The 26,220-nt window shown below is 40.0% G+C and overlaps 1 protein-coding gene across 2 annotated transcripts in view; it reads left to right on the top strand.

The window, feature by feature from the left end:
• Positions 1-26,220, top strand: part of LOC149247067 (glycosyltransferase BC10-like) — a 150,816-nt gene that overhangs the window by 17,551 nt on the left and 107,045 nt on the right. For both annotated transcript variants that reach the window (XM_089458116.1, XM_089458115.1), the window contains exons 4-6: positions 18,893-18,964; positions 19,517-19,598; positions 19,719-19,799. In XM_089458116.1, the coding sequence (XP_089314242.1) occupies positions 18,893-18,964; positions 19,517-19,598; positions 19,719-19,799 (235 nt within the window). The remainder of the gene's footprint in view (positions 1-18,892; positions 18,965-19,516; positions 19,599-19,718; positions 19,800-26,220) is intronic.

Below are 26,220 nucleotides of genomic sequence, written 5' to 3'. Positions count from 1 at the left end.
CTTCTAGAAGAAGACGAAGATAGAGTCCAAATGATCCGAGCCATTGATTAGAATTTAATCTGGGCCGTTGGTTCTCAACTGGAAGATTATAAGAAGGACATTGAGGGGCATTTGGAAGACACGCCAGAGGCAGATACTCAGTTACTTGAGTAAGATCAATTTTCTCACTAGTTGAAGTTCGGCAAGAGAAAATTGAATCAGAGGGAGAGTCGCAGGTGAGAAGAAGAGAGAGGCTATCAACATTAGTCAGGAGGTAAAGAGCAGAAGACGCAGAGCAGAGGGAGGACAACACAGAGGCTGTGATGCAGAGGAGAGACAACGTGGAGGCAGTGTGATGTTGGGATTGCGCAGTCCTCACGCAGGAGTTGACGCAATGAGATGCAAAGGGGGCAGAAGGTCCTCTCCTGGATCAGAAACTCGTTGAGAAGTGTCTGTAAAATTTCTCTCAGAGAATACTCTTCTATTCTGCTGGTTGTATCATGTACGTGAGATTTTTGCTGAAGAATAATAAAGAAACCCTCATTTGCTGCACCGGTTTTCCCACATTGGGTTTTTCCGGGGACAATTGTGCAAAAATAACTGTGTTATCGTGGTTATACTTGTGCTAGTATTTTTCTTTGCATTCACTTTCCACAATATTTTAATTGTGAAGGCTGCAGTAGAATTTATTTTGATATTTGCTGTAGAAACACTGTGAATAACTTATTTCTGAGTTAATAAGTAGAAGAAATAATATTAATCACTGCAGTTGGATTTCTATTTAGAAGTCTTCACATGGTATCGGAGCAAGGTTAAGCAGGAGTGTAGACTGGAAGAGCCAACGTTAAAGAGAAGGAGGGAGTTCGAAATTATTGCATGGGCAGAAAATCGAATCCTGAGAAGAATTGTGTAGTCTAGCCTAGGAGGGCAAAATTCTCATGAGAAATTCTCGCTGAAAGAGTCGATAGAGAAGAAGATTTCCAAATTGAAGTTTTCTAGTGACTGTTAGTTTTTGGTAGCATCGGAAGTGCTCTAGCCTTGAAAATTGATGGAGAGGCTAAGGCAGATGAGTTCTAAAGAACTCATAAACTGTTTGGTGAAATTCCACCCAGATTGTATTTTATTAAAATAATTAATATTTTTAATGGAGGTCCTAAGTCTAAACTTAGGGAAATTAAAATATTAATTGGTATTATTCAAAATATGGGTATGCGGATCAAGTCATGTTTTAATCTTAGTCGTTGATTAGATACTTAATCTTAGCCGTTGAAGACTCAACATGAAAAGTATAAAATGGAGGCTTGGGGTTCATTTGGAAACACACACAGAGAGATTGAGGAAATCGATTTTCTGAGGTGAGAAGTTCTCAGTGGGAAAATCGATTAGGGAGATCTTGCAATTGAGCGACAGTGAGAATCCGGAAGAAGAAATTTCCGAAGAATACAAAACAGAGAGGCTGGGAGAGCTGATGCAGAGGCAACGCAGTAGCCGGGAGAGCTGACGCAGAAAAGCTGCCTGTCACGCAGAATCCAGAACTGTCGGGAACAATCTTAATTGTCAGAACAACCAGAAGAGCTGACGCAGAGGGCAGAGAAGGTGACACAGGGCTGATGCAGAGCCAATGCATAAATAGTTGGGGTTAGCAGATCTTGTGCTGAATCAGCCTAAATTCTGCCGGGTGAAGTGAGGTAAAACTCACTCAGATTTTCTGCCAGTATTTTCTCTGTAAAGGATTGCTAGATGAGCATCCTAGATTTGTATTCAGATATTTATCCTGCATAATAATAAACCCTCAGAACTACTGCACCAGTGTTCCCGCATTGGGTTTTTTTGGGGACTATTGTGTCCAAAAATAAGTGTGTTCTATGTATCTTATTCTTTGCTCTGTTTTCTGTTTCAAGAGATCGATTATTTAATAAGTGTAGGTTGCAAAAGTAATTTTCTTCAATATTCAGAAGAATAACTTGATGAATGTAATTTAAAAATCAAGTAGGTGAAGTAGATTCAGGTTTGCTGCAGTAGGGGTTTCTTCGAGTCTAGGAATTTTCACATGGTATCAGAGCATTGATTTTGAAACAAGAAGAGCAGATTTAGTGCTGAGCAGTGAGGTTGAAAGCTGCACTTGGCAGCAATTCACATGCCTTTGAAGGGATTGCACAGTCCTTGCTAGGAAGCAGATCTGAGGAAATCTCTCTCTGAGTGAGACAACAGGGGTATGATTTCCAGTTCGTGAGTTTGCAGAGGCAGAGGGAGTGACGCAGAGCCTTAGAGCAGTGCTTGAAGGGCGTAGTTTCTGTCGAGGCAGAAATCTGCGGGAAAAGAACAAAGATAAGTAGAAGGGGAATTTTCTCCTCAAAGAAATTTCCACCGGAAAGTTCAAATTTCTCACTTGCTGAGCAGCCGAACAGTGCTAAGCAGCGACTATAGGAGTCAACTTGATAGTTAGGTGAGATGGCATCGCATGGGCTCAGTGATTAGGACAAGTTGGAAGGTGCTTCCAACTATGTCATATGGAAGACCAGAATCTTAGCTATTTTGGGGGAATATGATCTCGAGGCCTACCTCAAAAGTGTTGTAGTTGTTCCTGCTGACAACGATCAAAAGATGAAATCCGACGCTGAGCAGGGGAAGGCAAAGAGGCTCATTCTCGATGGAGTTCGAGATCATGTGGTCTCACACTTGCATGGCAAGGATACAACCTGAGAGATGTGGGAAGCCTTGTCTTGTTTGTATGAAGGCTCTTCCGAACAACGGACGATGTATTTGGAGCAAAAGTTGCAATGGACTTTGATGCAGAAAGGAGAAGGGGTGAACCTCTATATTCAGCATATTCACGACACTAGAGACCAGCTTGTTGCAGTGGGGTCCACTCCTTAGCCAACCGCAATGGTGAGGATAGCCCTGAATGGAGTCTCAGATGAATGGCAAGTTTTCGTCCCAAGCATATTGGGCAGAGAGAAACTACCTTCATGGGAGGAGATGTGGGCGACTCTTCAACATGAGGAGTTAAGGAGGGAGCTAGTGAAGGTCAACCTCAGTGGCAGCAGTGGGAGTGGCTCAAAGACGAAGGAGGAGGAGGAGAACACAACTCTAGCATCGAAGGGACAACAATGGTTGAAGCGAAAGGACATTTCAAAGGTGAAATGTTTTAGTTGTGGCGAGTTGGGCCATTATGCATCCCAGTTTCCCTTGAAGAAAAAGGACAAGGATGAGAAACATGATCCTAAGGCTGCTTCAACAAAAATTGACGAGGATGAGTATGCCATGAGTGCCCACGCATCTCCAAGAGGGATATGGGGCGATATTGAGCTGTAGTCGGGAGGACTACATGTGGGCAGGGTCCTTGAGGAGTCCACCTCTTGGATCAATTCCTTGCTACGGGAGCCCAAGATTTAGCAGTAGCGAGATGGAATTAGTGTCAAATGATGCAATGGAGTGATTGGAGGACAGTTGCAGTAGCTGGGGACTAAAGACTGATCAACGTAGAGCAAGGTTGACAGCAGTGCAGTTGGCACAATGTAGGAGTTAGCAGAAGCGCATAAGACTTAGAGGGTAAGAATCAACATCAGTCAGATTCCAACATTCATTGTATTATGTTGAACACAGTTAAGTTTAACTAATGTTGGATGTTTTTCAGTTGCTTCTCTTAGCAACTGAGTTGCAGTACGGATGCAGTGTTAGTAGTCGCAGTGCTAGCAACATAGTAGATGCAGCGTTTGAGAGGGAGCTGTAGTACAGATGCAGCAGTGGCAGTGGCAGTGTCATGGGCAACAGTGCAATAGCAGCAACAACACAGTGTTGGTGGCAACAATAGTGCAAAAAGGAGGTGCTTCAGAAATAGAACATCATGTAGGTGGACATTGTTGCTAGAGCACTTTCCTCGCTAAGAGGGAGCACTTTCCTCGCTAAGAGGGAGTGTTAGTTTTTGCTATCATCGAAAGTGATCTAACCATGAAAATTGGTGGAGAGGCTAAGGCACATGAGTTCTAAAGAACCCATTAATTGTTTGGTGAAATTCCACCCAGATTGTATTTTATTAAAATAATTAATTTTTTAGTGGAGTTCCTAAGTCTAAACTTAGGGAAATTAAAATATTAATGGGTATTAATCAAAATATGGGTGAGAATGATCTAGAATGCGGATCAAGTCATGTTTTAATTTTAGCCGTTGATTAGAGACTTAATCTCGGCCATTGAAGACTCAACAAGAAAATTATAAAATGGAGGCTTGGGGTTCATTTGGAAACACACACAGAGAGATTGAGGAAGTTGATTTTCTGAGGTGAGAAGTTCTCAGGAGGAAAATCGATTAGGGAGATCTTGCAGTTGAGGGACATTGAGAATCCAGAAGAAGGAATTTCCGGAGAATACAGAACAAAGAGGTTGAGAGAGTCGACGCAGAGGCTGCGCAGTAGCCAGGAGAGCTGACGCAGAAAAGTTGCTTGTCACACAGAATTCGAAATTGCCGGGATCAATCGAAATTGCTGGGAACAGCCGGGAACTACTGGAATAGTCGGGAGAGCTGATGCAGAGGGCAGAGAAGGTGACGCAGGGCTGATGTAGAGCCAGTGAAGAAATAGCTGGGGTTAGCCAACCTTGTGTCAGATCAGCTGAAATTCTGTCGGGTGAAGTGAAGTAAAACTCACTCAGATTTTCCGCTAGTATTTTCTTTGTAAAGGATGGCTAGATGAGCATCCTAGATTTGTATTAAGATATTTCTCCTGCATAATAATAAACTCTCAGAACTGCTGCACTGGTTTTCCCGCATTGGGTTTTTCCAGGGACTATTGTGTCCAAAAATAAGTGTGTCCTATGTATCTTGTTCTTTGCTCTGTTTTCTGTTTCACGAGATCAAATATTTAATAAGTGTAAGCTGCGAAGTAATTTGCTTCAGTATTCAGAAGAATAACTTGATGAATGTAAGCTAAAAATCAAGTAGGTGAAGTAGATTCAGATTTGCTGCAGTAGGGGTTCCTTCGAGTTTAGGAATTTTCACAGTGACAAAGGTAGCAGCGTAGAAAGTTCAGCGCAGAGCAGTGTTCAGGAGAGGACGCAATTTTTCTTGCAACAGTTGCTGGGGCAGGATAGCGTCAGAGATCGTTAGAAAACTAACACAAAGATGGAAACTCAAGATGTCTCTGAATTATCTTCCAGATTAGAAGAAGAATTTGCATGCTTCTTGTTGATCACTGGAGTGGCACCTGATGATTATATGAAGACTCCACGCCCAAGGATGATCCAAAGGACACTTGTACCATCAGATATCATCAGTCAACTGAGGCTTTTAAATCTACTTCTATCTTCTCATCATCTTTCTTGTACCCAGATTCCACACCCTATGGGGAATTGTAATAAGTGATACTAGTAATGATGAGTTTTGAGTCTGTAACAGGCCTAGAATGTTGGGTCTTGATCAGCGAACAAGTATACCTTGGAATGTTTTTTTTTTATCTAATTAATTATTCCTTCCTTTCAGAGGCAGATAATTTTCTGGGTTTTTTCACTTACCTTTTATCTCAAAGCTGGGGTGACGGTTTGAAGGTTGATCTCTTAACACATCTTAATGTTTAGAGTCGATGTATATTACCATACTAGATCACACAAAAAATTTCGTGGAATTTGGTTAGGTCTAGGTAGTCATTTTTTAATTTTTTAGATTTCTCGTAGGTCAAAAATTGCAAATAAAATTGTATGTAAATTGTAATAAGTGTAGTCTAGAGATGTTGTATGGGGTATGAGTAATCAAAAGTACACCTATCACCCTCAACTTTCTATTATGACACACTTTGAGGGGTTAATAATGTGTTTTGGACCCTCAAAACCCACATTTTCTAAGTTTATTGGAAATTGTGCCATTTAATTAGACTGTAATCAAATAAAATAGAGAGAAATAAATTATTACATGTAACAGAATCACGTGGAAATGACTTGGAAATTATCCTAAGTCAAAGAGTTGAGTCAACAGACATGTGGAAGATGATTGAGCGCACTGCATCATAAATATACCATTATTTCATAGAATCGAATTTCCCAGAGATAAAGCATCAGTTGCACATGTGGAAAATCGAATTTATTAGAGGAACTCATGTATTGAAGGAATATTCCATGGTATATTTGGATTGAAGATTAGGTGGGGCGTCATCTCACAATTATCACAGGTTCTTTTACTGACACTTGAGGACTACGAGTTGCACATGGAGGAATCATGCAGAGCTATCTGGGGATCGTCTAAGTATGTGGCATCACGTAGTTCGAGTTTTCATTTGTTGACTAGAGTTATCGCGGTACTTGGATTCACTTATGGACGAGTTTACTATACCATATATGGAATTTGATTTCTCTTGATGTGCTCATATGGAATTCGATTTTGCTGTGATGTCTCTATCTTCTCCACATCGAACTTGACTTATCTTTCCTTGGGATTTGCTCCAAGTTCAGTTCTCACGTGCATTCTTCCTTGAGATTTGCTCCCAACTCTCTATATAATGAGCCTATATGTTCTCATATTGTATCATGTAATACGATCTATTGTGCTTAAGGAGACTTTGCGGGATTGTATTCACTACTTGCACTATAATTCAATAGTCTTTGGGGTAAAGCATGATGGTTTTCTTCTCCTTGCATGTGTGGTAAATTCTTGACTTGTTGTTATGCTTCTATTTATTTCCTCATGTCATTGTTTCTTTCATGTTTGTTTCAAGTTATGTTAGTATGCAGTTATCTCATATTAGCATAAGAATTAACTATTTTCTTTAGGAAAAGAAATCTTCTAGTGGATAATAGATGTATCTCTAGGAATTCTTTCCACCGCACTTATTTAATTTCATGTCGATTTAATGATTTGTGGTGAAGTTTTGTATATGAACCATTATTTGGTCAAACTTTTCAAGCATGAGGGGAAATTCTCGAATGAATCAACCCTTTGAAGAAATACTCAAGGAGAATCCGCATGTTTTGAATTCCAAAGTCAAATCTATATCTTATTTGTGTCTTGTAGGGATTCTTTCAAGTTTCTTCAAACTTTGAAAAATTTATTTTTACATATTGTACTTGATTTATCAATATCTAACTATTTCAAAGAGCTAAGTCATGGCTAGTCAAAGAGGAGAGCTTAATCATACTCTTTGGCCTAGCCTCTTGTAGATTAGGGAGCTGGGTCATTATGCGACCCTGTGTCCAAGGAAGAAGAGTAAGGGAGAGTCTTCTGAGATTAAGGTAGCGCCAGCAAGGGTAGAGAAGGAAGTGGAGACAGACGATCACTGTGCCATGAGTGCACACGCACCACTTGAGCGGAAGTGGGGAGACATCGAGTTGTAGTCAGGTGAACTACAGGCGATGAGGGGCAGGATCCTCGAGGTACCCAGCCTCTTGGACTAGACCTTGCTACGGGAGCCCCGAAGAGGAGTAGCAGGACTGGCTGATGTGGGTAGAGATGGATGCGGATGGAGCAATAGAGAGAGCTACAATGCAGGAGTACCGAGATAGCGTGAGGCTAGCAGGATGCAGCAGTGCGAGAGGCACGAGAGTGTTGCACCAGTGCAGGATGGCACAGATAGTTGTGCAATGGTGCGAGATGTAGAGAGTTGTTGCAACAACACAGAGGTCAGAGAGGGAGCACTTGTCAACGACAAAGGGAGCTTCAACATCAGCGGGTGTCTCTAGCCCAACGGAGAGGTCAAAGTTGGGAGATCAGTGACTTACTTCTCAGTAACTGAGTTGCAGTGCAACAGTGGGCAGCACGATGCAACATGATGTGAGGAGTTGCAGTGTTGGGAGAAAGGACCAGCAGCAGTACGAATGAAGAGGGAGCTGTCGTACAGATGCAGTAGTGGCAGTGGAAGAACCCTAGGCAACAGTACAAGATACAACAGTGCAGAGGATGGTGGGCAGCAGGCCTAGCATCAACACAAGGACCGATGCCGGATGATCAGAGTAATACTCAGTAAGGAGTATTGCTAGAGCATAGTCCTTGCTAAGAGGGAGTGTTGATTTGTGGTAGCATCATATGTGCTCTAACCACAAAATTTGGTGGAGAGGTTGGGGTACATGAGATCTCTAATATCCAGAAAGGGTTTGGGCAGATTCTAAACAGTTTAGGAGATATTAAAATAATTAATATTTTTAATGGAGTCACCAAGTCTGAACTTAGGGAAATTAAAATATTAATGTGGATTAATATAAAACTGTATTAGAATGGTCCAAAAGACATGGATCAAGCCAGATCTAATCTTAGTCGTCGATTAGGGACTTAATCTCGGCCGTTGATATGTCAACGAGAAAAGTATAAGAGGAGGCTTGAGGGTCACTTGGAGAGTACACCAGATGATCAGTGATTCTATTTTCTAGAGCGTGGTTTGCTAAGAGAGATAGAATCAGTGATCGTAATTGCAGCTGAGGGGCAGTGAGTATAGAGAGACAGAGAGGCAGAGATAGTGTCGGGAGATCGGCGCAAGAGTCAGAGAGTGACGCAGTAGCAGCTAGGGCTCACGCAGGGCCACGCAGAGGCAACCAGGAGCTGTGCAGTGCTTCAGAGAGGGCAACGTAGCTGACACAGAGGGCTAGAAGGCTGATGCAGGGCCTCTTGAGGCTAACGCAGGCCCATTTAGGGTGATGCAGGGCCAACGCTGGGCAGAGAGAGGCTGACGCAGTCCAGAAAGGCAGACGCTGGGGATTTTGGGGCAGATTGGAGCTGAGGAGTTGCGGAGGGTTTATCCAGGGTTTCAGCCGAGACATTTGTCTCAGGCTGAGAGGTACTATTGCCAAGGGTATTCTCTGTTGGGTAAGCTGGATTTGGCACCCAGATTGTACTCGAAAATTGCTTAATAAGAAAACCCTCAGATAGCTGCACCGATTTTCCCGCATTGGGTTTTTTCCGGGGACATTGGTCCAAAAATAACGGTGTCATTTTGTGTGCTTGTATCTGTTTCCTTCAGTTGATGATCTGTAATATGTTGAGCATGCACTAGTGTTTATTTTCAGTATTTACATTGTAAATAACTTGTTAAGTAACATAACAAGTAGGTAGGAATAAATTAGTAAAGTGCATGAAGGGTTTCTAATTGGTAGACTTAGAAACTTCAATAGTTTTGAGACACATGAGAAGAGATCTCATGTATGTAGGTTGAAGAAAGCCTTGTATGGGCTTAAACTGGGACCTAGAGCATGGTACGGTCGAATTGATGGCTACTTGCAGAAGATGGGATTCGTCAAGAGTGACGCAGATCCTAACCTCTACTATCTGGTTGTAGAGAATGAGTCTCTAGTCCTGGTGTTATATGTGGATGATATTTTTCTGATAGGCTCATCCAGTCTCATCAAAGATTGCAAGGAGAACCTAGCCACATAATTCAACATGAAGGATTTGGGACGAATGCATTATTTTGTGGGGTTGGAAGTTTGGCAGCAGAAGGGTGGAATTTTCCTTGGACAAGGGAGATACGCTACAGAGATTTTGAAAAGGTTCAGAATGTAGGACTGTAGACCTATGGCTACTCTAATGATCACCAACTGGAAGAAGATTGATGCATCCGAAAATAAAAAAGTCGATCCAACCTTGTACAGGCAGCTCATAAGGTCCCTGATTTATCTGGTCAATACCAGGCCAGACATTTGTTACGCTGTCAACACCCTCAGTAAGTTCATGGTGGAACCAAAGAGGGTGCACTGGGCAGCAGCCAAGCATGTTCTCAGATACGAGGAACAGTCGAGCATGGACTAATGTACACCCAAGGCAATGACATCAGGCTGAGTGGGTTCACTGGCGCAGATTGGGCTAGAAGTTCGGTAGATCGAAAAAGCACCACTTGGTACTGTTTCAACATTGGATCGGGAATGACCTCCTAGTGTAGTAGGAAACAAAAATCTGTGGCCCTGAGCTCAACTGACGCTGAATATATGGCAACTAGCACAACTTCGTGCAAAGCCATATGGCTTAGGAAATTGCTTGTGAATCTATTCAGGAGAAAGATGGAAGCGACCAGTGTTTTGTGTGATAATAAGAGTTGCATAAATCTCTCTGAGAATCCAATCTTTCATGATCGGCCGAAGCACATTGATATCAGGTGTCACTTTATTAGAGACTGTGTCCAACGAGGGGCAGTATAATTGAGGCACACCCCAACAGGAGAACAGGTGTGAGATATTCTCACCAAGGGTCTACAAAGAACAAAGTTTGTTTATTTCAGAGAGAAGATGGGGATGGTGAAGAATGCGTTTCAGTAGCAGAAGCAAATAGTATAGGGAGTAGCAGTGTAGCAGTTAGCAGTGGCAGTGCTATGGGCAACATGATGCAACATATTCAGAGGGAGCTGCAGTACAGATGTAGCAGTGATAGTTGCAGTGTCATGGGCAACAGTACAGGTTGCAACAATGTAGTTGATGAGGGGCAGCAGGCTGAGCATCAACAACGCAGAGGACCGATGTCGTGGATTAGTGTGATGCTTCTATTTGGAAGTATTGCTAGAGCACATTCCTTACTAAGAGGGAGTGTTAATTTTGGGTAGCATCGGATGTGCTCTAGCTCTGAAATTTTGTGGAGGGGCTAGAATGCATGAGATCTCCAAGACCTAGAAATCGTTTGGAGAAATTCCACCCAGATGAGGAGTTATTAAAATAATTAATATTTTTAATGGGCTCCTAAGTCTAAACTTAGGAAAATAAAAATATTAATGGGTATTAATAAAGATATGGGTGAGAAGCTTTTAAGGGATGAGGATAAAGTCTGTTGTAATCTTAGTCGTTGATTAGAGACTTAGTCTCGGCCGTTGATTCATCAACAGGAAAAGTATAAGTAAAGACTTGAGAGTCATTTGGAGATACATCGGGCAAATACTCAGTAACCCAAGGGAAATCGATTCTCAAGGAGAAGGAGTTTGATTTCAGAGGGAGAGTTGTAGGGTGAAGGAAGAGGAGGGTATCAACATCAGTCAAGGACTGAGGAAGAGGTGACGCAGAGCATCTGAGAGACAACGCAGAGGGAAGGTCAGTGAGACAGCGCAGCTGGAGACGCAGTCCTCACGCAGGCTGATGCAGGAGTGATGTAGAGGAGGATAGAGGGTCTCCAGGGTGTCAGAACTTCTCCGGGAGAGAAGGAAAATTGTCTCAAGTGTTTTCTCTCAGAAGTATCTCAATATTTTGTAGAGTTGTTCCTTGTAAAGAGATTGTTGCTGAAGATTAATATATAAACCCTCATCTGCTGCACCAGTTTTCCTGCATTGGGTTTTTCCAGGGACAATTGTCCAAAAATAATCGTGTTGATGTGATTGATTCTTGTGCTTGTATATCACTGTTATTTTGCCTATGCTATTATGTGATAACTGCAGTAGAATTTATTTTAATGTTTACTGAAGGGTTTTGTAAATAACTTATTGTGGAAAATAAGTAGGAGAAATAAATCAGTTTCTGCAGTAGAATTTCGTGTTAGAATTTTTCATAGAATTCACATAAGAGAAATCGGATTTGCAATCCATCTGTTATAGCATCATATCCATCAACATTGTCACAATGTAAGTGCTTGACTAACAACTCCTTCTCTTCATGAGATCATGAGCTACAATGCTGGCGAAACCAATGATTTATAGACACCTTCATCATTCTCTCAAGGTACATACCCACCCGGGTGTTCTCTGAGTATGATTTTCTAGGACTATTCTTATCGTGGGTTCCCAGCCCTCAAAGAATATTGGTCCTCTTGCCTACTCTTGTCTTAGATGCCCTACACATCCTCAAAGAGTATCAGATGCTAGATGATTACCTAATCTTCCCATTCTTTCTTCCCAAGTGAAGACAAGAATGTTGTGTCTATCTTGTGTCTACATTTCCATTCATGGCCTTCATCTAGACTTACAACTGTTAGTCCTGGTTTAGTGCATGACCCATGAGATGGAAAAACACAAATGTCACTCCTTTGTAATTAGTGATGATCCAAAACTCCCTCTTGATCAGGGACTTGTCAGAGCTCCCTCTTAACTAGGGACTCTTTCATTCATCAACAACTTCTTCTTCATGGGTCCTTTAGCTGCTTGATCTCCTTTCTTGCTTGATGTCATGAAGTCTTTGTTCGAACTTCTTCTAGGTAGGGCACCATCCATTGATCACTTTCCTTCCTGGTTTGTCATGTCATTGCTTCCTTCGTGGAAAGTGTCTTTCTTGCCATACTTTAGGTTTTCTTGTCATCTGGCTATTCCTTTGTCATCTGTTCGTGCTTTGGAATATTATTCTCATGGATGCTTCATTGTACTTGCTTGTTTACATGCTTCGACCTAGTAGCCCATCATGACTTCATCCTGATATTGCTTCAACATTGCTTTTTCTTTTTCTGGATGGCTTCTTCATCATGACATCTTTGTAGAGTAGAATCAGTTATCTACATCTTTCATATCTCCAAGGCCTTCATAGGTGTCAAGGGTCCTTCCTTCCTTTGTCAGAGTTGTCCTGCCTTCTTTCGGGAGATATCTTCAGAGTATCTTGTCAGATAGTGATTCTTGGTGATCATGGTGTTCTTCACATGCTTGATCTCTTTCTTCATTCGCTTCTTCTTAGATAGATAGGTCAACCATCTTATGCTTCTTGTGAGAGCATTTCTTCATTGCTTGCTTCTTGGACTAGTCAACATTTCTTCTTGCTTCGTAGTCAGCAATCTTATACTCCTTATGTGAGCATATTCTTTTGTTGACCTTCATTGCATTGTAGTACATGCCTTCGAGCATGTTCTTGGTGAAAGAGATTCTTTCATACTTGATCATGTTATAGAACTATTCCCATGACTCAATAATATACAAATGATAACATGACTAAACTTTGATGCATACATACCTCATCTTGATTCTCCTTTGATCATCTTAGCTTCATTTGGTTGTCCTTGGTGTGGCCCTTCTTGCTTCATCTTAGCTTGCCTACATATCATTCTTTTCTTGAATCCTATGAATGGGATTCCCAATGAGACATCTTCTTTGGTTTATGAACCTTCTTTTGAAGATTCCATCATAGGATCTTAAAGACCCTTTCCTTGCAAATGTTTCTTTTCTTTTGATGATGGAGGTCTTCTAAGATTCTTTTTCATGATCAATTTTCTTTCATAGTGGATGAGGTCCTATTCTAGGTATGCTCCTTCTTCATGAATATCTTGAGCTATGTTCATCATGCTCCTATATTCTAAAAGATATTTCTAACCATGCATTTTTGTTCTCATTTATAAATGCTCTTTCTACATGAGTATCTAGAACTCTATGTACTTCATGTTTCTAGATTCTAGAAGATGTTTCTAGCTATGCAATTTTATTTTATTCCTACATGCTCCTATCCTACTCAAAACCTTGAAAGAAGACTTGAAGTAAAGAGTTTGACCTAGTCATAGTAGAGATCCGGAGGATCTTCCTTCTTTTGCTTCTTTTCTTCTTCTTTCACCTCTTGAGTCATGTGAGCTTCTTCCCTCTTTCTTTTGTTGTTGTTGTCCTTCTTAAGCTTAGGACAATTCCTTTTCTAGTGTCCATATCCTTGGCATCCAAAACATTGGATTTTGGACATGTCTTTGTTGTTTGTTCTTTGTGGACCAAATTTGCCAAATTTTCCCTTTCTCTTAGCCATGGTATCAAATGCATGCTCCTTTGATCCCACATCTTTCTTTGCTTTAAGTCTGGTTTCCTCTGTCCTGGATAGAGACCACATTTCACTGAGTGTGGTTGCTTCCTTCTTGGCATATATGCTTGATGTGAAGTTGCCCCAATCCTTAGGTAGAGCATTGAGTACTATAGTTGTCATCTCTCTGTCAGACATGACTTCCCCAAGCTCTTGAAGTTGATCTCTCATTTCAGAGATTTTCATGAAGTAGGGAGCTATTCCTTCCTTTGTTATCTTCATCTTGTACAATTCATTCCTTAGAGATATTACTTCTCCGGTTGTGGATATCGAGAATAGCTCTACTAGCTTATCATAAATTTCTTTTGATGTTTCAAATTTGGAGACATAAGGAATGAGAGAGTCTTTGATTGATTCTATTAGAATCCTTTGTGCTCTTGTCTCATCCTTATTGTACTTAGCTAAGGCTTGAGTTTGTTCCTTAGCAGGGATAGTGATATTCCCTTTGATATGTTCTAGAAGTTCATTCTCCTTGAGAAGTAGATCAATCCTCTTCTTCCATGCAAGAAAGTTATTGGTACCTACCAATTTGTTGCTTTCCTTGCAAAAAGACATTGATGTATATTCAAAAGGGGACATATACTTACTTGATAGATTTTTGAGATGTAATGGATTTGCTTCCTCCTTGAAGACTTGATGGCTTGCCTTCCTTGGATCTTGATGTTCTTCAAGTTGCCTTCTCCAAGTGGACTTGCTTGATGACTTGTAGCTTGATGTAGGTCCTGCTTCGATCTGATCTTCTTTGTAGGTGCCTTTATGTAAGGCTCTTCTTCTTGCTATGTAGACTTCCTTGATGAATGATGGATTGGAGACCTTCTTGTCCTTGAAGTGATTGAGACTTCTAGGCTTGATGCTTCAACCTTGTAGATGTCCTTCCTTGATAAGTGTTCTTGAGTTTCCCTTTCCTTGATGTGTCACCTTAGCTCTGATACCATGTTGAAGAATCTAGGGCAATTAGGTGTAGTGTGATTCTTCTTGACTTGATAACAATTTGTGAGGCACTTTTACAATTATCTTAGCTTGATCTTCTTCTTATTATTAGTGTGTGTGTTTCATCAAACTGCTACCAAAAACATAAAGACAAGAACACAAATGTTGGCTCTCTGCCAGGGCCAAAACCTCTCTTCTCTTGAGAGGAAAACCCTTCGGTAAGTTTTCTCTTATTGAAGCTTCTTTCTTGATCAATGCCAAACCCTAGACCCTTGACTAGGATGTCCTCCAAGCACAAGTCAAGTCCTTCCTCTTTTCTGCACTTGGTTCCCCGACACATAGACTTCCTCCTTCTGACACTTTGCTCCCCAGCACTTCGTCCTCCCTCTTTGTTTCTAGTCTAGAGATAGACCTTCCTTGAGTGAGCCTTCTAGATGAGATGTTCCTCTTCTATCCTTTGCTCAAGTAGACTTCTTCTTTGACCAAACGAGATCCTTCTTGAGATATGGGTGTATGACTGTATTGCTGTTCTGTTGCCCTAGTTTTCCCACATGTGGAGGGTACCCTTAGTGAATTAGGGTCCTTTCACCTTCACTAGAGAGAGAGACTTCTTCGCTTGTCTTGGGAGGCCTTGTAGGCCTAATATCTAGCCCAAACACCAACGAATCTTGCACTGAAATGTTACTGTTGTTATATCCACAATCTGCCCTCCTTCTCTTCGCACATGTGACTGTTTCTAGCCCTAGAAACAGTCACCTACCTTTGCTACACTTTTGGAGACCCTTTAGACTTGCTTCACCTTCCTTTTCTTGGCTTATCTCTTCGTTGATTTCAGAGCTTGCGTTTTTTCCTTTATGAGGGAGTGGACAACCTCTATATATAGAGGATTGTCCCTCCTCTAGGCCGACATTAGGCTGACATTTTGTCTTTAGGCCGACTTGACCATATCTTCATTATTTTCTTCGTTTAGCTTCTTGTGGAGGACGTTGCTGCATGGAGAGGACTTGCACTTGTCTTGGAGGTATTCCTTTGACCTTATACATAGTGTAACATGCCCTCTAAGGGTCTTATATAAATATATTGACCTTTTGACTTCCTAGAAGCACTTAACCATGTGCTTGACCTACTTCAATGAGCAAGAAACTCATTGACAAATAATATAAAAATAATATTTCTTTTCTTGAATAAATACAAATATCAAAAGTACATTTGTGAAGACCGAACCTAGTTACACTTTCTTCAACAAGAGGATGGTTGAGAATATTCCTTGTATAGGAATGATTAGATCCTCTCTGTTTAAGAGGGAGTGAGAGATATGATTCTCTACTTCATGTGTCATGCACTAGACCAAAACTAACAGCCCTAAGTTTTAGTGAGGACCATGAGTAGGAGAAGGAAATTGGAGAATGCATTTTCAGGCGCTGCTGATAAAAGGAAAGTAGGATCCGATTATGTTGTTGCATATGAAGTAGGAAGAATAAATGATTGAGGAATCTTCTGTCAAAGAGTTGGTTGATAGTCCTACTATGGAAAGTTGAGAAGCAACATCTGTTCCCTGAAAACCCCCGGAGGTTTGTATTTGATTATGTACATGTGAAATTATATTATTGATTGGGGTTGTGTTTGTACAAGTGAATCTCTCGAAGAATTTGATAGCCTATTGGTTACCAATCAGTTTGATTGGGAGAGATTGGTTATTCTTGATCTGCTGGATCAAGGGGTGTTGAGGCTTTGTGAGTGAAGCATTGCCTCGGATGACATCTGGCCGACACATTGTGTTGATGTCTAGAAGTTGGAAAGGTGGTGTTGATCATTGAGCTCTGTTTTGGATACACACTTGGATTTTTTGGGTTGATGGTTAGCAAGTAAGCCTGATGGTACCTAGAGGGGCTGAAAGCTTGAGTGCATCTTAGTCCCACCTAGATAGATTGCCTTGGTCAGGAATCTAGTCCTTGGCATTGTAGTGCCTAAACCATTGAGTCACTGTTTGGATAGATTGTCTTGGTTAGGAATCTAGCCCGCCGAAAGCTTGAGTCCATCTTAGTCCCACCTGGATAGATTGCCTTGGTCAGGAATCTAGTCCTTGGCATTGCGGTGCCTAAACCATTGAGTGACTGTTTGGATAGATTGCCCTGGTCAGGAATCTAGCCCAAGGCATTGCAGTGCCTAAAGTTCTTCACTGTTCATATAGTTTGAGATCTTCCATTGCATATGTACATTATGAATACCTCCCTAGATAAGAGGGAGTGTTGGAAAAAGTAACTATGTTCGGTCTTCAATAATGTACTTGAGTCATCATGTAATGTATTTTCAAAAGAATAAAGAAAAGAATTTTTATTATGAGTTTCATGCTTGGGTCACCATGTTTTAGGTCAAAGTCCCCATTGAGGAATTCTAGGATCTATTTTGAGTCTGTAGAATTATTGTACATTTAAAGAGACCCTTCTTGGGCTTTTGAATCATGTAAAAAGGTTAAGTATTGAGTCAAATATGAATTATGTAACCTCCACACCATGTCGGCCTAAGAGAAGATCAAGTTGGCCTAAGGACCCATTCGATCCCACAAGAAGCCTATAAAAGGAAGCACATCGAATTCATTTGGAGCATCTCTCTCTCATCAAGTTCGAACTCTCTTGTTGTTGGGCCGAAGTGCGGAGTTCTCTTGTAGGTGGGAAAAGGTTTGAAGTCTGTTGCTGGGAAGCCGAAGTGAATGCGAGTTTGCGGTGGTCTAAGGAGACAAGGAAAATCTAAATTTTGGTGGTGGCCTCTCTATGTTTCGTGCTCTGGATTGGGAGATCGAAGTCTTCCAAGTTGGACTACTGCTGGAAACTGCCTGTTGCCGTAAGTTGCTGCATAGTCGAAGTTGCTGGGAAGAGGTCGAACTTTTGGAGGCTGACTTGGTGTGGAGGGAAGGTCTAGTCTTGGTCTTGGGTGAAGAGTCTCTAAAGATACTATTGAAAGGGAGAAATACTTTGACTGGGTTTTCCCCTCGAGGGGGGTTTTGCCTTGGCATGTGCCTACATCTGGTGTCTATTGTTTTATGTGCTGCTGCTTTTGGTAATTGCTTGATGAACTAAAGAAGAAGATATAAAGAATTGTAATAATAAGAAACATCACTAGTAATTATCAAGATCAAGAAAATCTTTACTACCTTTCTGATTTTCCAACACCCTGTACTATTTTCAGCACCCTGTACTATCATATTACAAGTTCAAACAAAAATTTAGAGATCCTTTAATGCAAACTTCTTGGATACCACTGTATGGCCAGCTTGTATTTCTTTCAAAGAAACATAATGCTCAGGTAGTTGAAGTATGTCATTTGAGAGCTGATCTGCACTCTTGTTGTGTTCTCTGTAAACATGAATATCACTGATCTAAATAAACTGATTAGATATTTCCTTTGATTGCTACGCTAGTGGAAGGAGAGAATTATTTTATACTTGAAGGTTTCCTTTCCTCCAGTTAATGATCTTAGATGAATCACCCATGAACTGAAGCTTATCAATCCCTCTGTCCAAAGAAGATTTCCTTAGTATAAGTCTTAAATTCCCCTAGGTTGTTTGGTCTTCTTCCTATATTACCCTTGACCTGAACTCTATGTGTCTGTTAAATATAGAACGGAACCAATCATACTGATGGAATGTGGACCTTGACAAGCCCCATCAAAAAATTCCCAAGCTAATGGCTTATCCACCTGTGCTGCTGAAAGAATTCTCTGTGGTTTAACCTTTGTATTAACCTTGTAATATGGAAATAAAGCATTAACGTAGGCTGCTACTTAAAAGTGGCATCATCTTCTCTTCAAACAAAATAGCATTTCTAGCTATCCAAGTTCCCCACAGAACTAGAAATGGGAAAATCCAATATCCATTATGCTCTTTCTTGTGTAGTTTTGTATTCATAAGTGTTTCTGGTTTTACACTTGTAGATATGAGCTCTTCAGCTACTATTGTTCTTATAACTGTGTAACTATCTAATCTTACCTACATACTAGTAATTTTGACGAAGTAAAGCAATTATTTTCTTCTTTATTTTAAAATGGTTCTAACCTAAGACAAGCCAAATCCAGAATGGCCTCTTAACATCAAAATATCTTATTGAGGTATAATATAGGTTGATTTATCAGAGAGTTAAATTTCAAAGTAACTGTATCCAATGTGCCAACATGTATGTCATGAAGCAGTTTGAGATTATAAATATTTGGGGAAGTGATATGAATATGCAGATATTACATGCACATGAGGAAATTTGCATTCACATGTCTATTGGAGTATAGGATGAGTCTGCCTACAATGATATAAGTTATAACAGTCTCTGATGATTCTGTTTTTCCAAATATTTTTGCAGCTGTGTACCTCTATACAACTTCAGTTATACATATGACTATGTGATGTCTTCATCACAGAGTTTTGTTGACAGGTAAGTCTTCTTGTGGACATAAACAAACAATTTACACAAATGAAATGGATGATGCCATTCTTGATTTGGAAAGTTTCTGATACGAGGCTAGAGTTCCTATTCCTTCATCTTGGTGATGACGAAAAGGGAGCTTTGTTTCTGTTCACAATTTCTTTTGAGTTGTGGCCATTGTAAATTGTAATAATATTCAATACATTAGGAAGATTTGTTTCTGTTCACAATTTCTTTTGAGTTGTGGCTATTGTAAGTTGTAATAATATTCAATACGTTATTCTCATATTGAGGTGTTCTGTGATTCTTTATTATTATTGAATACATTATTCCTATTGGGAGATGCATCAAACATCCCCATTGTTTGTACCTTAGATGCTGTTTTAGTCCCTTTGACTGTTTGTAATCACTTGTGGATTTCATTAAACTCTGAACTACATTTTCAGTTTCTTTTTGAAGTTTAAAGCTATAAACTTTAGAAGCTATTAATTTAGCTGAGTTAATAAATTATTGTCTGGAGACTAATGAAATATCATGTGTCACATTATTTATAATGATCAGCTTTAGTGACACAAAGGAAGGGCGTTATAATCCCAAAATGTCTGGAACAATCCCAGTGGAGAAATGGAGAAAAGGTTCTCAGGTAAGTGGACACTTCAGGTATCACTCAGAGAAGTTGGAGACCTTGATTATTATTTAGGTTGATAAATAATCTGATACATGCTCTTCATACTGAATGGCTAGAAGCTGACATATTTTGCAGTGGGCTACTTTAATCAGGAAGCATGCAGAAGTTGTAGTGGCAGATGCTACAGTTTTTCCAGTGTTTCAACTTCATTGTAAGGTGACTCAAGTGCTGTATAAATCATGGTGACTCTTATTATAAAGTTTGTATTCTGCAATCATTAATCGCTATTGTTATAAATTATAACTAATTTGAAAAATGTAAACAATTTTTCATAAAAGAGTGTTTTTTGCTAGGTATACTTCATGTTCTTCCTATTGAAATATCTAACTAGGTTCGGTCTTCATAATGACAGATGTAAGCATGATTTTATGTATTTAATGAAAAAGAGAAAATAAATTTATTATTGTGAGTTTTGAGGCATGAATTTCAGGCTCAAGGTAATTTATTTTTGTAAGTCAAAGCACCCATTGAGTGCTTCTAGGTTTGTTATAAAGTCATTGAGTCATTGTCATGTCTGAATGACCCTTTTGGGCATGTTACATATTATAAAGAAAATTATTTGAGTCAAAAGACCCTCCAAGACCAAGTCAATCATGCAAGCATCAAGTTGGCCTAATGGAGCAACAAGTCAGCCTAAGGACATGTCAAGTCAACCTAATAGGAGGCTCAAGGAAGCCTATATATAAGGCACTCGACTTCATTTGGAGAATACACTCATACACAGACAAGTTTAATCATAAAGAAGAAAAGAAGTGCAAAGAAGAGAAGGTCGAAGAAAGAAGATGAAGTCGAAGTTTTGGGGTTTTGTTTTGGGTTACTTCTCTCCACATGTGCGAAGGAATTAGGGCACATATTGTTGCTGTAAAGTCGAGTTGCAGAAGCGAAGTTAGGTCACAAAAAAGAGTTGTTCTCTAAGAGAAAGAATCTACCTAAGCAGAGAAGCGAAGTTGCAGTTTCTAGGCAAGTCGAAGGTGCAGTTGTAGGATAGGTCGAAGTTGTTGGAAAGAGGAGCTACTCAAAGAAGGAGCATTGACTTGGTCTTGGAAGGGTTCTTGGTCAAGGGTCTAGGTCTTGGAATTCGTCAATTGAAGATTCTATAAGAAGAAGAATTTGTTGGGTTTTCCTCTCAAGCTTGGAGAGGTTTTGGCCCTGGATGATCACCTACATCTTGTGTCCTTTGTCTCATTGTTCTTTATGGTTTGGTAGTTGTTTGATGAAGAAAGAACACATAATAATAATCAAGTACAAGAAGAACCTAATTAAGAAAAGTAAAAGTCCTCACAAGCAGTTATCATTATAAGATAAATCATCTAATATCTCTACCCTAGATTTCTCAACATGGTATCAGAGCTAAGGTAACAAGTCAAGGAAGGGAAACTCAATAAAGGACACTCAAGGATCAAATTTTGAGAAAAGTATCAAGGACATCAAAGCATCAAAAAGATTCCCTCATCTCCAAGGCATTTCAAGGACAAGGATCACATCATCATCTTGAAGAAAGTCAAAACCCTAGTTTGATCAAAGGAGCATTCTTGGGATCCGCACTCAATCATCACCTCAAAGAAGGAGACCTCAAAGACCCTATCTCTACTCAAGAAAGGAAGGACTTGGATTTGAAGCATCTTGAAGACTACTCATCCAAGGGTAGCTAGATCAAAGGCGTTGTCATCATCAAAGATATCAAGGCAATCTCCCTCTCTTTGAAGCAAAGGATTTCATCTCAAAAGAAAATCCTTATCCTTGAAGAAGATCATCCAAGAAGCATCAAGACATCATCAAGAAGTCATCAATCATCATCAACAAAGGGATCAAGTTGAAGAGTTCATCTTCACTTGACAAGTAAGTATCTTTATTTCTATAATTAAATCTAGTAAAATGACTTCATTTTGCAAGGAGAACAACAAGTTGGTTGGGTCATCGAACTTCCTTGCATGGAAAAGGAGGATAGACTTAGTCCTCAAGGAAAATGAAGTTATTGATCATGTCAATGGCAAAGTCTCCAAACCATCTGAAGGGCAAGCACTATCTAAATATATGAAAAAGGATCTAAGGGCTCAAAGGATTCTTATAGAGTCCATCAAGGATTCCCTCATCCCCTATATAGCAGAGTTGGAGACATCAAAAGGGATATATGATAAGCTAGTAGAACTATTCTCTGAAAGTACGACAAGAAAAATAATATCACTAAGATCTGATCTATACAAATTGAAAGCATCGAAGGATGAAGGGATATCTACATGTCTCACAAAAGCATCTCTAATAAGGAATCGACTTCAAGATCTGGGAGAGATGATATCCGATAAATAAATGATTACCATTGTTCTAAATGCTCTAACTAATGAACAAGGAAACCTTGTATCAAAAGCCTATGAAGAGGAGAAAGCTATCCCATTCAATAATTTGTGGTCACTATGCAAGATCGAAAAAAACAAGTTGAAGGAAAAAAGTGATATATGATTAGATGAGCAGGGTCAAACATTTGCTGTCATGTTAAGAAGCAAAGTGATATTTGGTAAGTTTGGTCCTCGAAAGAAGAAGATCAATATGTCGCAGATCCAATGCTATGGATGTCAAGGATATGAGCACTACAAGAGAGACTTTCCTAAACTCAAAAAGGACAACAACAAATGAAGAAGGGAAGAAGTCCATATCACTGAAAAAGTGGAAGAAGTTGAAAAGAAGAAATTCAAGAAGTAAAAGATCTCTACTATTATTGAGATAAGTTTTTCTCACCTAGTTCTTGTCAAGTTTATGTTTTCTGTTATAAAGTATAACTATCATGTTAATTAGAAGCATGATAGGATGCATCATGTTAGGAAATGGCATCATAGAAGCATACAATTGAAAGCAAGAGTTCGTGACATCATCATAAAGAAGCATGAAAGATAGTTGAAATATAAGTCTATGGTTGTCATCTATAGAAAGATGTAGCTCTTGGTAACCTCATTAGAAGCATAAGTAGTACTTATGGGAAAAAGAAAGTCATCTAGCATAGAGCTCATCATACATCATTCAAAAGGAGTATTTGCTGGATAAAGATGATCAAGATCCTTCATTGGAATCTTCATTGGAAGGTTCACCTACTGGAAGAAGCAAGTGTCTCGCCGAGAATTCCAACTTATATGGGATTCATGGAATGATGGTATGATGTCGAAAGAAGTGAAGCAGATCAAGGAATTGAAGTTCTTTCAATCAAGGAAGCTGTTGAAGGAAGTCTAGATGACCTAAAAGGATAATGAGGTATGTATGCTTGTATTTGATACAATAGAGTCATGTCATATAGTTGCAGGTAACATGGATAAATGCTCTATCTCGAGAGCATGATCAAAAGGAAGAGATCCTTCCTTTGAAAGGATGCAGGAAGGCATGGGTCACACATTGCCTAGATGAAATCAACATAATATGCCCTCATATGGAATATGAGGTGGTTGGCAATATTTGTAGGAACTCTAATTGAAAGTTCGTGGTGAAGAAAGAAAGAGATCATGAAATACACATCTATGGAGAACGCAATCAACATCCAAGCACTAAAAGATTTGACTATGATATCTCCATGAAAGATGCGAAGACCTTGATTAAGTATGAAAAAGAAAGAGACCCTTGACAATATATATCTTTTGGAGATGTGTCAATATGTATGCAGGATGTTGATGCTCACTGGAAGATGTCATGATAAAAGACCATCACAAAGGTAATTTCGATTCAATGTTAATTTCTTATTTTTGAATAACATCTAGATGGGCTTATGCAGGGCTGCCAAGGGAAGAGCTGTGGATGTCTTCCACAACTGATGCCCATGTAGCAGGATGAAAGATCCTTAAGGAAGCATGGCATGAAGGAAGACCGGATATGGACCAATGGATCACTTTCCAATGAAATGAATGATGACATGACTGACTCATGGATGAAAGTGATGGATGGTCTATGCCCTATGAAGAAGTCCTAACAGATGTAGACTCTATGACAAAGAAGAAATTCATGACATCAAAGGAAGGAGTTCTACACGCGGTTGGTTGTCCCATGATCTCCACCTAAAGAGCTGCTGGAAGCAAGTCCTTGGTCAAGAGGGAGCTTGGACAAGTTCCTGATTACGCGGGAGCTTGGGTGCATTCCTTTTATGGAATGGGTTGGTCATCCCTGGTTAAGAGGGAGTGATAGGTATGGTTCTCTACTTCATGTGTCATGCACTAGACTAAGACTAACAATCATAAGACTTAGTGAAGGCCATGAGGAGAGATAGACACATCATTCTTGTCTTCGTCTGGGAAGATAGAATGAAGGATTGGGTAAGCATCTGACATTCTATACTCTTTGAGGATGTAATAGGCATCCAAGATAAGAGTGATCGTAGAAGGACCAATATTCTTTGAGGGCTAGGAATCCAAGATAAGAATAGTCTTGGTGGAACACACTCTGAGAACTCGAGTAGGGTATGTTTCGAGAGAGACCATGATGAGGGTGTCTATACATCATTGGTCTCGCCAACATTGAGCTCTAATCTTGTGGAGAGATAGAATTGTTAGTCAAGGCCTTTCTATGTGACAATGTTGGATGATATGATGTTATATAGATGGGTTACCAATCCAACTCTTCTTATGAAAATTCTTCAGATTGAGAATGTCCAAGTACCTTGTGTAGTTTATGAATACCTCTCTATGTTGATTTGGGGTAGCATCGGATGTGCTCTAGCCATGAAAATTGGTGGAGAGGCTAAAGCATAGGAGATCTCCAAGACCCAGAAATGGTTTGGGCAGATTCTAACCGGTTTGGGAGATATTAAAATAATTAATATTTTTAATGGAGTTCCTAAGTTTAAACTTAGGAGAAATAAAATATTAATGGGTATTAATATAAAACTGGCTTAGAAGGTTCCAAAAGTCATGGATCAAGCCAAATCTAATCCTAGCCATTGATTAGAGATTTAATCTCGGTCGTTGATGGACCAACGAGAAAAGTATAAGAGGAGGCTTGAGGGTCAATTGAAGAACACACCAAAGTGATCGGTCATTATATTCTCTAGAGTGGGGTTTGCTAAGAGAGATAGAATCAGTGATCAACAGCGAGGGGCAATGGATACATAGTAGAGACGCAGAGTTGGTACCAGAGAGACAACACAGAGCACGGAGAGGTTGACGTAGAGGTAGCTGGGTGCTACGCAGAGGCAGCCGGAGTTGCGCAGAGCCAGGAGAGGTCAGCGTGTGAGACGCAGAGGGTCTAGGGGCTGACGCAGAAGCTCTAGAAGTTGACGCAGAGGCTAGCAGAGCTGACGTAGGGCCAAGAGGTAGTACTGGAAGGAGTTCGTGGGACAGACTGGGTGTTGGTGAGCCGGGTAGGGTGACACAGTCCCTATTAGAGTGACGCAGAGCAGTGGGAGCTGCAATTGTTACTGTGGGATTGTTCATCCGGTGATTAATCAACCATAATATCTGTCTTCGAGGAGAGGTACTATTGCTGAGGGCATTCTCTGTTGGGTGAGCCATTTCTGGCACCCTAGTTGTATTCTGAAAACTGCATAATAATAAAACCCTCTGAATAACTGCACCGGTTTTCTCGCATTGGGTTTTTCCGGGGACATTGGTCCAAAAATAACGGTGTCACTTGTGTGCTTGTTTTCTTTCAGTTGATGATTTGTAGATGTTGATACTCTACTTGTGTTTATTTTCAATATTTACATGGTAAATAACTTGTTAAGTAATTAAACGAGTAGGAAGAAATAAACCAAATAGTACAAGAAGAATTTCTAATGGGTTAAACTTAGAAATTCCAACACTCTAGTTAAGAGGGAGTGTTGAAATATGTAGCTAGGTTCGGTCCTCATAATGATAGATGTAATCATAATTTTATGTATTTAATGAAAACGAGAAAAATCAATTTATTATTGTGAGTTTTGAGGCATGGGTTTCATGCTCAAGATAATTTATTTTTATAGGTCAAATCACCCATTGAGTGCTTCTGGGTTTGTTATAAAGTCATTGAGTCATTGTCATGTATGAATGGCCCTTTTGGGCATGTTACATATTGTAAAGAAAATTATTTGAGTCAAATTAGAGTCAAAAGACCCTCCAAGACCAATTCAATCATGCAAGCATCAAGTCAGCCTAAGGACATGTCAAATCGGCCTAATAGTAGGCTCAAGAAAGCTTATATATAGGGCACTTGACCTCATTTGGAGAATACACTCATAAACACACAAGTTCTATCATAAAGAAGAAAAGAAGTGCAAAGTAGAGAAGGTCGAAGAAAGAAGAAGAAGTCGAAGTTTTGGGGTTTTGTTTTTGGCTACTTCTCTCCACACATGCAAAGGAATTAGTGCACATATTGTCGCTGTAAAGTCGAGTTGCAAAAGCGAAGTTAGGTCACCAAAAAGATTTGTTCTCTAAGAGAAAGAATCTACCTAAGCAGAGAAGCGAAGTTGTAGTTTCTGGGCAAGTCGAAGTTGCAGTTTCTAGGCAAATCAAAGGTGCAGTTGTAGGATAGGTCAAAGTTGCTGGAAAGAGGAGCTACTCAAAGGAGCATTGACTTGGTCTTGGTAGGGTTCTTGGTCAAGGGTCTAGGTCTTGGAATTCGTGAATTGAAG

The sequence above is a fragment of the Pinus tabuliformis genome, chromosome 7, assembly GCF_031772625.1.
Source record: "Pinus tabuliformis cultivar Carrire ecotype Pingquan chromosome 7, CPIR1, whole genome shotgun sequence".
Taxonomy (NCBI): Eukaryota; Viridiplantae; Streptophyta; class Pinopsida; order Pinales; family Pinaceae; genus Pinus; species Pinus tabuliformis.
Note: the sequence above shows the minus strand (reverse complement) of the source record. Positions and strands in the feature narration are given on the sequence as shown.